The sequence below is a fragment of the Diabrotica virgifera genome, chromosome 2 (genome assembly GCF_917563875.1).
Source record: "Diabrotica virgifera virgifera chromosome 2, PGI_DIABVI_V3a".
Lineage (NCBI taxonomy): Eukaryota > Metazoa > Arthropoda > Insecta > Coleoptera > Chrysomelidae > Diabrotica > Diabrotica virgifera.
The window spans coordinates 280,352,830-280,366,485 of NC_065444.1; the positions used below are offsets into that span (position 1 = coordinate 280,352,830).

Here is a 13,656-nt window from a genome sequence, read left to right on the forward strand (position 1 = left end):
AATTTAAAGACTCCAAATTTGTTATGATTAATGCATTTTGCAGTATTTACACTTCTATTATTGGTACGCTACTGATTATGCCTAATATATTCATATGAAAAAAGAAGAAAAATAAAGATAAATGTCATTTTTTTTACCCATTATAACCTAACCTCAATAAACATACAGAAAAATAAACCTTTGTCTAAAATGTCTACATTTCATGCAATTAAACAGTTAGAAGACAAAAATGTTCCGGTTGAAATTAGTAATATGGTTTGGAGTGACCGCATGGACCTTGTGGCCCTTTCCAACATGAAAGGTAAAGTATAATGAATGTTGCACTAGTTTGTAAAAATCCGATTCCAGTAATGATTACTATTAAGTACAATTGTACAGCTCCGAGACTAACAGTATATTTGTTAGATTGGATAGAGATTTATAGATTGGGGAGATCCTTTTGGACAGGTTCCAGTGCCACTTGCATCTTTAACCCTGTTGGAAGCAGCTATAATGCAGTAGTGTTAATGCACACTGTATGCACTATATATGCACATTTACTCACTATATATGCACACTTTTTATAGCCCCGGTGGACTGACAGCTTAATGTACTCTCCGAAGTACAGTGAATGACTCTGTATCATTTTATAAATGAAAATGTCGTAATTGGTGCCAAGATTCGATCTCCTGTGCTCTTGGCTTATGGAGCCAGCATCTTGCTGCAAAGCTACGGCTGTCCATCAGCATTTTGGTACCACTGTTAAATATCTATCTAATTAGCCTTCTTTGGTCCATCTTTGGACATAGGCCTCCCCAATCCTTTTCCAGTCTTCTCTGTCTGTCTCTACAGTCATCAATTTAGAGCCTACTTGCTTCTTGATATCATCTGCCAATTTCATTTATGGCCTTTCTCTGCTTTGTTTATATTCCCACAGTCTCCAATTTATAAGAATTTTGTTCCACCGGTCTTCTTTTTGTTTTATATTGCATCTGGCAAATCTCCATTTCAATTTTGCAACTTCTTGTCTAACATCCCTAACTTTTGTTTTCTCTCTTATCCACTCGTTTCTCTTCTTATCCATCAGTCTTATGTGCAACATTTTTCTTTCCATTGCTCTTTGCGTTTTTATGATTTCGTCAGTGTTTGCTTTTGTAAACGTCCATGTTTGGGAACCATAAGTGAGAACAGGGAGTACACATTGATTGTATACCTTGGCCTTAAGATGTTGTGGATATTTTTATTTTTAAGGATGATGGATATCTTTTAATTTTTATTCAGATTATAGATTCATTCTGAGGCTTGCAATTATTGTAAATCATTTTTTAGGAGAGGTAGCATTGCATCGATTATCATGGACGAAAGCTTGGAATTTGAGCCCTCCAAAGGAAAATGTCGAAGTAAATGCTATGGCCTGGAGGCCAGATGGAAAAGTGCTGGCTATTGGCTATAACTCTGGTGAAGTTGTCTTAGTTGGTATTGAGAATAAGAAAACTCTTAACATCAAAGATTTAGGTGCTGAAATAACATGTTTATCTTGGGTACAAGAGAAGACAGAAGCCAAATCGAAAGAATCATTTACATTGAAAGAAGAACGACCAAAAAACTATATGGAGTACATAGTAAGTACACATTGTTGTTTTGCATGGATGTTAGACACTTCTGCGTTGTTCTTTTGAAAACATTCCTATTTTATTTTCATTTTTGTTTGTTGCAGGATCTTTCAAAATTGTACTTAAAGGATCCTGTTCCAATATCTAATGCAGACACTTCAAACGCCGAAGAGGTTAAAGAAACCAACTTTATGCAAGATCAAACAGATCTGAATTTACTTTTAATCGGAACAAAGAAAGGCCATCTTCATATAAGAATATTTGGATGTTTCACATGTGTTATTTTGAACATGACTGAGTTTTTGGAAACAGCATGTTCAATCGAACATGTACAAATGAGTGAAGACCTTAGTAAAATTTTTGTAACTGTTAAAGATCCTGAATTTAATGTAAAAATGGTTGTGTTAGAGAGCCAGATATTCAAAACTCACACTCAAGAGTTGTTCTGTGTAGCTCTTAAATATGTGAAGCTGATAGATCTAATTACATACCTGAAAAACACCATAACAGATATAACAGAAACCTGGGAAAGCTTTCTGTTAGAAATTGATAACAAGTTATCGAAATATGCCAAAAAGGTACCAGAAGGTGGAGTAACTGCTGATTTTCTTGATCTTTTAATGTTTGGTATATGTTCTCCGGAGTTGGAAGAATTTCTGATTACAGATCTTACTAAAAAAGGTTTAGAAAAATTTGGTAAGACAATTGAAATGAGCTACGCTAACATGCAGATATTGCTAATGAGGCACGTTACTAGATATGGACAGAATATAACTTACCATTTAGCAGAACTAAGAGGGATGTCAAGACTGGCACATAGATATGAGGTAATTTTTTATTGTTTATTCGGTTTATTTTCAATGAGATATTTGTTTTCGTTTATAAATTCGCAAAGTCTGTTCATTCATACATTGCCCGCGCTGCAATACTTGGAGCCGATATTATGATGTATTTTCATGTAGTTTTGTCTCTGGAATCCAAATCTGAAAATGATATTTCGATATCTTGAACCATCGTCGAGATAACCGGCCTCAAAGTAAAAAATAGTGACATTGCAAACTTGCATCTCAAGACAGCCCATGTAGGGTTCTTCATCAAGCATTTATAGCCAGCTACGACTATTGTCGTGCTTATGCGGATTATGAAAGTTAAAATTTGAAAATTCATCACTGCTATAAAATGCCTGACTGATGAGAAAATTCTTGATTGTTTTTTTTTAAATTGTAAATTTGCTAATTCAGTAATTGCAGAAGGCAGCTTGTTGTAAAATGTTATACCATAAGAGTTTGATCCGTCTCTACTTCTTTGGAGCCTGGTGTAGGGTAGCATTAAAGGATGCTTATTCCTGTTTTCATATTCGAGTATTATGAGAGTAAAAAAGCTTAAATTAAACAGTTTTTTAACAAATTTTGATACTAATATATCCTTATATCATAGGTAATTGGTTTAAAGCAAGAACAAATAACTGCTTCTGTACAATCAGCAGGATCCTTCCTCATAAAGGCGGGAGAGATACAACAAATCATTAATCACTCTATAATAAACTATAAAGCATTCTTCAGATGGCTCTATGGCGCCATTTTGTTTTTAATGGACGAAACAATCCCATCCGAAGTTCATAAAATTGCTCAACAGGATTTGGCATATATTACAGAGTTTTTGCAGAATTTCGATCATATTGGTATGTATTAATTTTTAATTTGTTCTTATGCAGTATTTATTTATCTAGTACTTTTCACCTGTATTGTAACGATATGAGAAGAGTTCTATCTTTACCATTCTTCTATACATTGTTGTCAGATCTTTCGTTTTTCTGGAACTTTATTTTTCTCTAAAGGTTTCCTATACTGAATGCCATATTTTCTGAGTTATTGCCACATTTATTTAAACAATTTTTTTAAACAAAGTAATAAAAGCAATTTTTCTGACCGGGCAGGTATTATTTTAGGTTTTTTTTCATCATTCGGAACAAAAAAGGTCTGTTGTAATTTTATCGTTTTCGAGTTATAAACAAATTAAAACTGAAAAAAAAAACGAAAAATGATGTTTTTCAAGGCTCAAAAACACAATTAAAAAATATTATATTTTTGAAATTACGATGTACCTAAATTCAAGTTCATAGCTTCTATTATCAGTTTCCGATAATAATTTTTGGTATGTTTTGTCACGTTTTGTTATAAAACATTATTTTTTAATAATCGTTAATTACGTGCTTAATGAGAGGATAGGCGATCGGGCTGCGTTAATAACTAAAAAACAATGTTTCAGAACTAACAGAATAAGGTTTGAACTTGAATTTAGGTACTTTGGAATTTCAAAAATATTTTTTAATTGTATTTTTGAGCCTTGAAAATCGTCATTTTTCGTTTTTCTTTTCAGTTTTAAATTATTTATAACTGGAAAACGATCAACTTTAGAGAAAAATTACAAAATACCTTTTCTGTTGCGAATGATAAAAGAAAACGTGAAATAATATCTGACCTGGTCAAAAAAATTGAGTTTTATAATTTGTTTTAAAAACGTTGTTTAAATAAATGTAGCAATAACTCCAAAATTATGGCATTTAGGTATAGGTAACATTACATAAAAAATAATCAGTATATCTTAAGGACTTCAAAACGAAAAAAATATACAGAGTGTTCCATTTGAAATAAGAAAGTTCATTAGATTTCCAGAAAAATGGAAGATCTGACAACAATGTATACACCACCATAATATCGGCTGCATCACAAGACTCTTACTCACTAAAATCTAGAAAAATCGTGTAAGCTGTTTCCGACATAATTGGGAGGTTCTATTATAAAACTCACTCTGTATAATAGCATTCAACACATTTCAACCATAATAAATCAAGCAATGTTTTAGGTAACAAAGATGGCTCTAATACTAAAGGATTTATCATGGAACGTTTGGGACAATATTTAGTAGATGCCCCCTTAGTATTCATCCCCAATATGGACAGCAACGATTGGACAACATTTTTAAACGAAAGTAAATGTGTTCAAAAACACAGAAGTATACTAAAACACAACAAAACAACTTCATTAATTCAACAATTCAAAGAGTTATCTAACAGTGTGAATGATATTTTTGAAGCTCCAAAAGACGCTTTACAGGAACAATTCAAGTATATCCATACCTTCGACTGCTTCAATTTTGGGGAAGCTCGTCTGAGAACAACTTCGATAAATATAAGCAAAGAGGTGTTGCTTTTTTCGTATTTGGAACCTAGCAGTCACATTTTCGTTTTAGAAATTCACGTGAATGATGAGAAGAAGTGTCAGGCACGTTGTGGAAAGTTCTATTTCACTCACTTGCCAGAGGAGACGGCTGACATATACGAAATATTAGATCTTGCCTTCTACTCGAATAGTATCCTTTCTTTGCTCTTACAGGAAAAGGCCGGGAATAAATCGGGTACTCTATTACAATTTTCTTTATCTCTAGCTATGGAAAAATTAACTGAAATCGAAATTCACACAGAAATATCTAAATCAGTCGTATTCACTTCCAATGGATCCAGTTTCAATCCGAAATTGTACAAAAGTGTCGAAATGGCAGCTTCGTCCTTTGCTGTTTCCGGTAGTAGAAGAGTCAGCATTGTTTTATCGGAAAATAAGAGGAAAGTTAAGTTATTCGAAATGGAAGCTGAAGAGGAGGACGATGAAGAGGCTGATGCCAGTAGCAGCATGTTGAAAGATGATAGTGTGCAGGAAAATGTAGCTGAATAAAAATATTAGAAGTTATTTTGGAAAATTTTCGCAATAAAACAAAGGAACATAAGATCACCGATGCAATTCTATATTTCGCTCATCCGAAAGAAAAGTGTCACAACTTAAAAGACAACTTTTTTCGGGAGAGACAAAAATTGATTTATTAGATCTTAATTTAGCTGTCAGTTTCAAACGGCAACTGGTAAAATTTTTAAATCAAAAACGAAGAATATGGATAAGTGAAGAAAAACCAAAAAGCTGTGATATCTGATCTAACAAAAAAAAAACAGATCACATTTTGAGTTATGTCACTTTTCTTTTAAAATATTGATCACTTATTTGAACATTAACAAAAATACCCAGGACACTTCTCGAAATACAACGGTTTTCGTAATAAATAACCATACTTTCACGTCGAACATCAGAGTATAACCTCAAAAGTGTCATTGTTTCCGAATAAAAATATTCATTTTACTGCCAAATGAATAATGACCGTACAGCCATCTTACGAAGTTAGAAGTAGCCTATGTGACACTTTTCCTGGTAAAAGTATAGGATTTTTGGAGTCATTTTAACAAGATATCTGGAAAAATGCATTTTTTGAGTTGTGCCACTTTTCTTCCTGACGAGCGATTTATGGTTTTCTTACATTTTAACACAGATTTACATGATGGTATCTAAATCTATCATTTATTTTGTATTCATATAAATTTTTTAAGACTTATCTACTGTTTGTTCATACCTTTGTTGCTTATTGTCTTTTGTATTAATACTTTGTGGAAGAAAACCTTTTTATTTTTAATGTAATGTAAAAAAATGTGAATTCGCTTTAGTTTTATATGAGTCAAATTGTTTATTGTATTTCATAACTAGCTGTTAAGCGTTTTTTAAATAAATTGTACATATTAATCCAAAAGTGGTGTTTTTATTGTCTACAAGCATAATGTAGTCCGCTATTTAGGGTATACGCTGTGAGCTCGTAGGTAGAGGGGATAATTAAAAGTTTGCGAGCGCCTGTAGTGACAAGTCTGTAAACCTTTACTGGAAATTTGCTTTTTGACGTTCTGCATTAAGAGTTGCATATTATAGCTTTTAATCTCACGCATACGAAAGTTGTTGTATTAAAGAGTGTCGAAATACTGGTTACAATAGTAACTGTGTATTCTACAACTTTCCTGTCGCTAAGCATAAGGTGATTCAACGACAAAAATGGATTGATGCAATTAGAAAAAAGTAAGTAAACACAATTTTAATTTTAAAACGGTAGAAAAATTTGAGCTAAAGGATCAGTTTCAACTTTTCAACAGTAATCAACTTTTTTTTCATACGCGGGATCCAGACCTATTAGAGTATAATACTTCTTAAATATTAACTTATGAATGACAGTTAACGGCATTCTACGTTTGCTGTGATTGGTCGTTATCTTCACGCATTCAAATTTTGTTTCAGGATTGGATTGTAAAATTGAAACCGTCAAAATTCGAGAGCAAGTCTGACTTGCTTCCGTACAGTCATGATGTGAACTTGTCAGATAGAGCTCATTGGTACCTTGGGCGAAAAACATTGGATATCTTAATCATCCATGTTATAATTCACATCTTTGTCATATGTTCCGATGACGGATCAATTGTAAAGGGTTTTTACCCTGTTATTTTTACTTTGGTGGCTTGCATGTAGATTCTAAGATTGCACTGATGATGATCGGTCAACCGATCGAAAACTAGTTCTGTCTTTGATGTAGCCCTGTATAGGGATTTTAACAAATATACCTTTTATAAAGGATTTTATGTTTTTGTAATGGTATACAGCCAACTACAGGAAATTTTTCCTCGTGGATTTTTAACTATTATTTGCTTTTCTACTGTCCTCTTTAAAATTCCGGCCGAAATAGGAACACTAGTCAACCGTTAGATGGCGATAGCAGCCATACCAGCGAAACTCACATAATATAGGCAACACTTTTTTCTTTCCAGAAAATTTCCGGTAAAAGTTATACTAGTAATCCTGTAGGTAGGTGGCGATACTAGCGAAGCTCGGAGCGGATAGGCGTTTATGGTGGTTATCGAACGTGTAAGTACCCTGTTTCTGCTCTTGTTATTGTACTAACATCAGGTATGCCGCATCAGTTTCCTATTTTTCTAAACGATGGCTTCTCCTTGTGATGTGATCACCTTCTACATTCACATTTGCCCATTTAAGATGACATTCAATAAATTAAATTTATTACCTTCAGATTATGGACTATGTACTGGTCTAGCTAATCAACCACCTTCCATTATTTTATTGACTATCGGTAAAATGCGCTCAACCCTTCATTGGTGTGAAAAATCTTGAAAATATACTGGCCCAACAGAATAACTAATAACTATGGGGAAGAACAAAACAAACTTACATATTATCTACTACAATTGTATGTTTACTAGCAGGTATTGAACGAAACAAGTAATAACATCAAAAACAAGCAATAAACATTAATTACAACACCTGCTTATAAAGTTTATCCCTTCTGATAGCTCTAATATTGAAAAAAAGCGGACTTTTTCCATAAGCGCAATACAATAATAATACACAAATTCAAATTGGTTTGTTGCTAAATAATTCAAAAACGAAACAATGGAAATAAAGGTAATTAAATTTAGGTTAAGCTTACCCCGTTTGGCTGGAGATACAACGATCGAAAAAACAAACGAACGAGTTCGCTAACTATTACACGTCTGTACACATTCGAGTTTTGAAGGCATCTCATTCCTTATCACAGGGGGAAAGAATTTCTGGCTTTAAGTGGTAATACCCCGAGCGTCATCACCGCGATATGCGGTGTTTTCGATACGGTCATAGAAAGGAACACGGGTGTCGACATGGGTAAAAGGGATATGATTTCGAACTATTCAAACGTCCAAAACAATTTATGGAATTTCAAACAACAATCAAGGATAACAAGTTTAGATGGATTGGAAAGATCAAAACAACATAGTGAGACAAGCGCTTGAATACCACCCAGAGGAGAAAAGAAAGAGGAAAACCAGACAACTGCTGAAAAAGAATTACAATGAGAGAACACGAACAAATTGGATTAAAAATAGAGCAAGAAATATAACAGAATGTAGAGAACTATATTCTGTTTTTAAACCAGGAGGATTAACTCACCACTCAGATTCACACCCAATAATGTTACTAGAAAAATCACCAAATACATCTTCGTTTTTGGTTGATCATGTCGCATTTGACGGTAGTGCATAAATATTATATTATACTAATATGTCCCCAAAGAGTTCTAAAAACAACTGTTTTTTTTTTATATAAAAGCAGACTAAAAATTAAGAGAATAACGAAGAAAACACAAAAAAAAAAGAATGTGTGTGTGCTTTGTATGCACGTAAGAAGTTATACTTCTAAATATGATTTCAATGAAATAAATATACTTTCGGATAGTTTATTTGTACTTACTACTTTCCAAAAATTTTTATTAAAACAATACCAAAAATTAAAAAAGATTAGAAAACACCAGGATTCGAACCGAGGTCCTCTTGATCTCCAGTCCAACGCTCTACCACTGAGCTATACCCTTTTGTTTATCCGGGCTACAAGATTTCTCAGACATAGTGACAAACAGACGAAGTGAATTATAAAATACTTTAAATATTATTACTTATTATCTTATTCCCGAGGTATAGGTAATGATCATCCAATGGTGAATATAAAATTCTTAATTGTATGTCAAATATGCGCAATAACTACCTCTTAAAACCCACCAAATTTCATTTGCATATCTCAACCGGTTTTAGAGCAGTAAATAAATCGTCAGTTTGTAAAAGAAATTCAACATCCCGTATCTCGAAAACGAAGCATTTGCGGACATGTGTTTATAAATGAAACGGATATTATTTTTCATGCAGAACTTCCCCTTAAGGTTTGTCGCACTTATTTTGTAACACCCTGTATTGATGAAGAACGTTACTAGTTGTTAAAATACCTAACTTTTTTATTATCCAACATAAGCGAATGAATCAAAAAGCAAAATGTTAAAAAAGCCTAAGGCTACAGTAGAGTTTTAATTTTAATATTTTATATGCACTAGAATATTCCACAGGGTGTTCCGAACTTTGAGGAAAAAACACACTATCATTGTTACACCCGGTATAAAATAACACCTGTTTAGCAATAATATTATTACAGCGATATTGTTAAAGAACAAGGCTATAACATATTAAAGAAATCACTTAAATCGGCCAACAGGTTTAGGAAATACGAGACTTCAAAAATGACCAAATTTTTAGGTGGGCCGATTTCTATGCACGTAAGTTTAGTACAAAAAAACGAACTGTTTAAGTTTGATCCCTTATATTATTAATGCGCTGTCACTGTTTATGCAAAATAGCGATCTATTATGAGTTAAACCCATTTATTTATTATATTTTGCATAATATAACAGCTCAGCTAAAAACTGTTCTATATAATACAAAATGTTAAAAAACCAAACTCACCAGGATTTTCGTCATAGAAAGACATGTTACTGATTGCTCCGTTGTAGCAGTAAAAACCAGAAGTAGCCAGGGAGAGTGAGAGAGAGGCACAAATATATTTACCGAATCATTCATGCTCTTTTTTCTCCCTCTGTCAATGCTAACCGGTAGAGAATTTCATTTTGTGCCCTTATCATTTAGAATCACAGGTAATAATTTTGAGTTGAGCCCTTATATTACTGAGGGTGCGACAGGCTCTCAATATTCCACAAGGAGGAAATGAACTAGAGAGAGAGAGAGAGAGAGAGAGTTTTACAGTATTACGTACTTATGTCCTCTAATGACGTGTCCAAAGTATTCAGGCTTTCTTGTTTTCAGGGTGTTGATTATTTATCGCTTTTTTTTTTCATTCTTTGAAAAAGTTCTACACTCGTTACTCTGTCAGTCCATGATATTTTTAACATGCGGTGGTAACACCACCTTTCAAAGGCTGCAAGCTTATCCATCTTAGTTTCCGAGCTTCTAATCCGTAAGAGGATAACTAAAGAGGAGTTCAAAAAACATAGGATCTCAGCATTCTTCTGGCTGATATAACAAAGAAATTGTTTGATCTTTATAAATGATGCTTTTGTTACTTCTATTCGGACTTTTATTTCATATAAAGGAACCAGCTACAACGATATTCATATCTGTCCCTCTCTCTATTTGTTCATTGCTCATGACAAGTTTACGCGTGACGTTAACTTTCTTGTAAAGAGTATAAATATTGTTTCTATCCATAGGTTTTACATGAGCAGTTTATTCTCTACCAGTGTTTTTAAATCGCCTTGGTTACCTGTCATAATAACTGTCATCCGCATATTGTTAAAAACCTTTCCATTAATAGTTACACCCTCACTACGATCGTTCAAAGATTTGTGGAAAATAGATTCTATCAACTACAACTTTTATTGTATCATTCCAATAAAGATTTGATATGATTCTTATATCCTTTTTTAGACCAGGGCACATCTGTAAAAATACTAGTACATGTGGACGTTGAGAGGTGACTCAAATTTTTTTGCAGAAATTGCTTGAAAATAACTCAATTAATAATATTTGAGTTATCCTCCCTCTCAAAAAGGTCCGGAACATTGTTTAAATAATCAAAATGTCAAAAAATGAAGGAAAAATTCGATTTTTTTCTTCGTCTTTTGATTATAACTTTAAGAGTATTCATTTCCGAGAAAAGTTGTATTGACATAAAAGTTGTGTAATTAAATTTCCTATAATATAGAGTTGGTTGAAAATTTAAAAAATAGTCACCCTTGTTGCAAAATAGCAATAATTGGGAAAAAACTATACAAAAACAAGTATTCGCATTTTACGTTTTTCAACCATTTATGCTAAACTTAGGACCTTCAAATTTCACCCAGAAAAACTTTATGATACAGTTAAACAATACTGTAAATTTCATTAAGATCGGTTCAAAAGATTTTGCAATCCAGCTTTCGCAAAAAAAATTCATTTTTTCAAACTGGTACAGGACTGAAAATAAAGCAGATAGCAAGTTAAAATTTTTTTTTGCTTATAGAAGTGTACTGTACCTTTCATTTTCGATTTGCAAAACTAAAATCGATAAACCACCACGGCGTCAGGAATTTTTTTAAATAAACATTAATTATTGGTGTTGCGCGCAGGACACCGGATAGTTTGCTCTGATTGGGCATTCCAATGACCTTTGATAATTATTAATACATTTTAATTTTTATTACATTTCGATATAAATAAATAAATTTGTTTATTGCAAAATAAAAACACATACTCTATCCTTTGAAATAACACTTTTTTTAGCAAAAACTTTCTTTGTTCATATATTTTAACTTGAGAATAAATGTTTATTATTTTTAAACATATACAATTGTTTAAACAATATTTCACAAACAATAATAAAATTAGTTTGATTTTTGTGGAATTAAAATATTAAAATACAACAAAATATAGAGTAAGAAAATAATATATTAGATGAAGATTGGAAGAAATTTTGGTGGAAATCAACTTCATGTGAATCGAACACCGCTGTCCTGCGCGTAGCACCAATAATGAATGTTTATTTAAAAAAATTCCTGACGCCGTAGTAGTTAATCGATTTTAATTTTGCAAATGAAAGGTACAGTATACTTCTATAAGCAAAAAAAATTTCAACTTGCTATCTGCTTTATTTTCAGTCTTGTAACATTTTGAAAAAATGAATTGTTTTTTGCGAAAGCTGGATTGCAAAATTTATTTTGCAAAATCTATTGAACCGATCTTAATGAAATTTACAGTATTGTTTTACTGTATCATAAAGTTTTTTTGGGTAAAATATGAAGGTCATTAGTGTAGCATAAATGGTTGAAAAACGTAAAATGCGAATACTTGTTTTTATATGGTTTTTTTCGCAAATATTGCTATTTTGCAACAAGGGTGACTATTTTTTGAACTTTTAACTAATTCTATATTGTAGGAAATTTAATTACACAACTTTTATGTCAGTACATCTTTTCTGGGAAATGAATACTTTTAAAGTTATAATCAAACAACGAAGAAAAAAATCGAATTTTTCCTTCATTTTTTGACATTTTGATTATTTAAACAATGTTCCGGACCTTTTTGAGAGGGAGGATAACTCAAATATTATTATTTGAGTTATTTTCAAGCAATTTCTGCAAAAAAATTCGAGTCACCTCTCAACGTCCATCTCAAAACAGATGGGCCCTGGACTATTTGTCAATGTTCATAATTGTATCTCTTGAGTTTTTCGGTGTTGGACTTTATCGAATGCGTCTTCGAAGTCTATAAAGCATACATACAGGATTCACATCCTAACACCTTTCTGTCAAAACATTAATACCAAACAATGCTTCCCTGAGGAAAAAAATGAAAAAATTGGTGGAAAAAAATGTACTTTACTTTTCTTCTGTTTGTAGTTTTAATAACTCAAAATTCGAGTTACAACTGAACAGTATAAATAATCAATTAATGAAATTAATTTACAGTTTACTTATTTATACAAAAACAATGACTATTTTACAGTTTCTTTAAGCTTGGACTCTATGTATTGTACTCGATTCACTAATTTATCTCTTGCTCGAAATTCCGTGAAAGGTATGGTCAATATCTTATAACCTTGTGCTTCTAGAACTCTTATGGCAAAGTTGTTTACTCCAGTTGGTTCTACTTTCCCCCTGCACATGTCGTGGTAGTCAAACGCCAATATAGCTACCCTGAAATTAAAAAAAAAATGATTAATTTTGATTTTCGAGAAATATGACATATAATAATATGTAGTAACAATAATACGTCGGTCTGCGTGTTAAGCACAATGAAAAGATCGCCAATTATAGAGATCTCGAAATACAAATAAGAAGACAATGTAGAATGGAAAGTGCCCAGACAATATTGTCTATACCTATTGTTCTTTCTACTACTGGAGTCATTCCGATTAACCTCATGGAAAACATCAAAAAGCTGGGTCTAAATGAACATATTTACAAGACCGTGCAGAAAGCTGTGTTACTCTCGACGTCCAGCCAGATGAGTGCAAAAATTTTTGGGAGATACTCCGGCGTATCAAGTCACCTAGGGCTCGATAACACCGAAAGAGTTCCACCAGAGCTCAATCCTTTTGATACCCTAGGTATCTGAGATGAGTGAATTTTCCCCCTTAGAGGGAGTGTTGGGCGTATGGCTAAATCTGGACACGTCGGCCAATAAGTCCCGGGCCTAACCACGAGATGGTGACTCATTTTCCATTTGACATTTCGGTAGTCATAACCTTCAAAAGCACACTGTTTTTGAAGGTTAGGGCAAAAGCAATCTGATCTACAAGAGAAGATAGAAGACGAAAGAAATCAAAATAGAAAATTT

At 32.7% G+C, this 13,656-nt stretch overlaps 2 protein-coding genes across 2 annotated transcripts in view; one reads left to right on the plus strand and one right to left on the minus strand.

The window, feature by feature from the left end:
- The first annotated feature begins 111 nt into the window (after positions 1-111).
- On the plus strand, positions 112-6,221 carry LOC126880656 (anaphase-promoting complex subunit 4). Its single transcript, XM_050644708.1, has 5 exons — positions 112-301; positions 1,309-1,601; positions 1,697-2,419; positions 3,030-3,273; positions 4,458-6,221. Exons 1-5 carry the CDS (start codon positions 190-192, stop codon positions 5,321-5,323), a joined length of 2,238 nt encoding a protein of 745 aa, XP_050500665.1. The 5' UTR covers positions 112-189; the 3' UTR covers positions 5,324-6,221.
- Positions 6,222-12,679: 6,458 nt separating this feature from the next.
- LOC126879887 (FAST kinase domain-containing protein 4) overlaps positions 12,680-13,656 on the minus strand; it is a 31,590-nt gene continuing 30,613 nt past the window's right edge. The window contains exon 8 of the mRNA XM_050643229.1: positions 12,680-13,013. Coding sequence (XP_050499186.1) covers positions 12,812-13,013 — 202 coding nt within the window. The 3' untranslated portion in view covers positions 12,680-12,811. The remainder of the gene's footprint in view (positions 13,014-13,656) is intronic.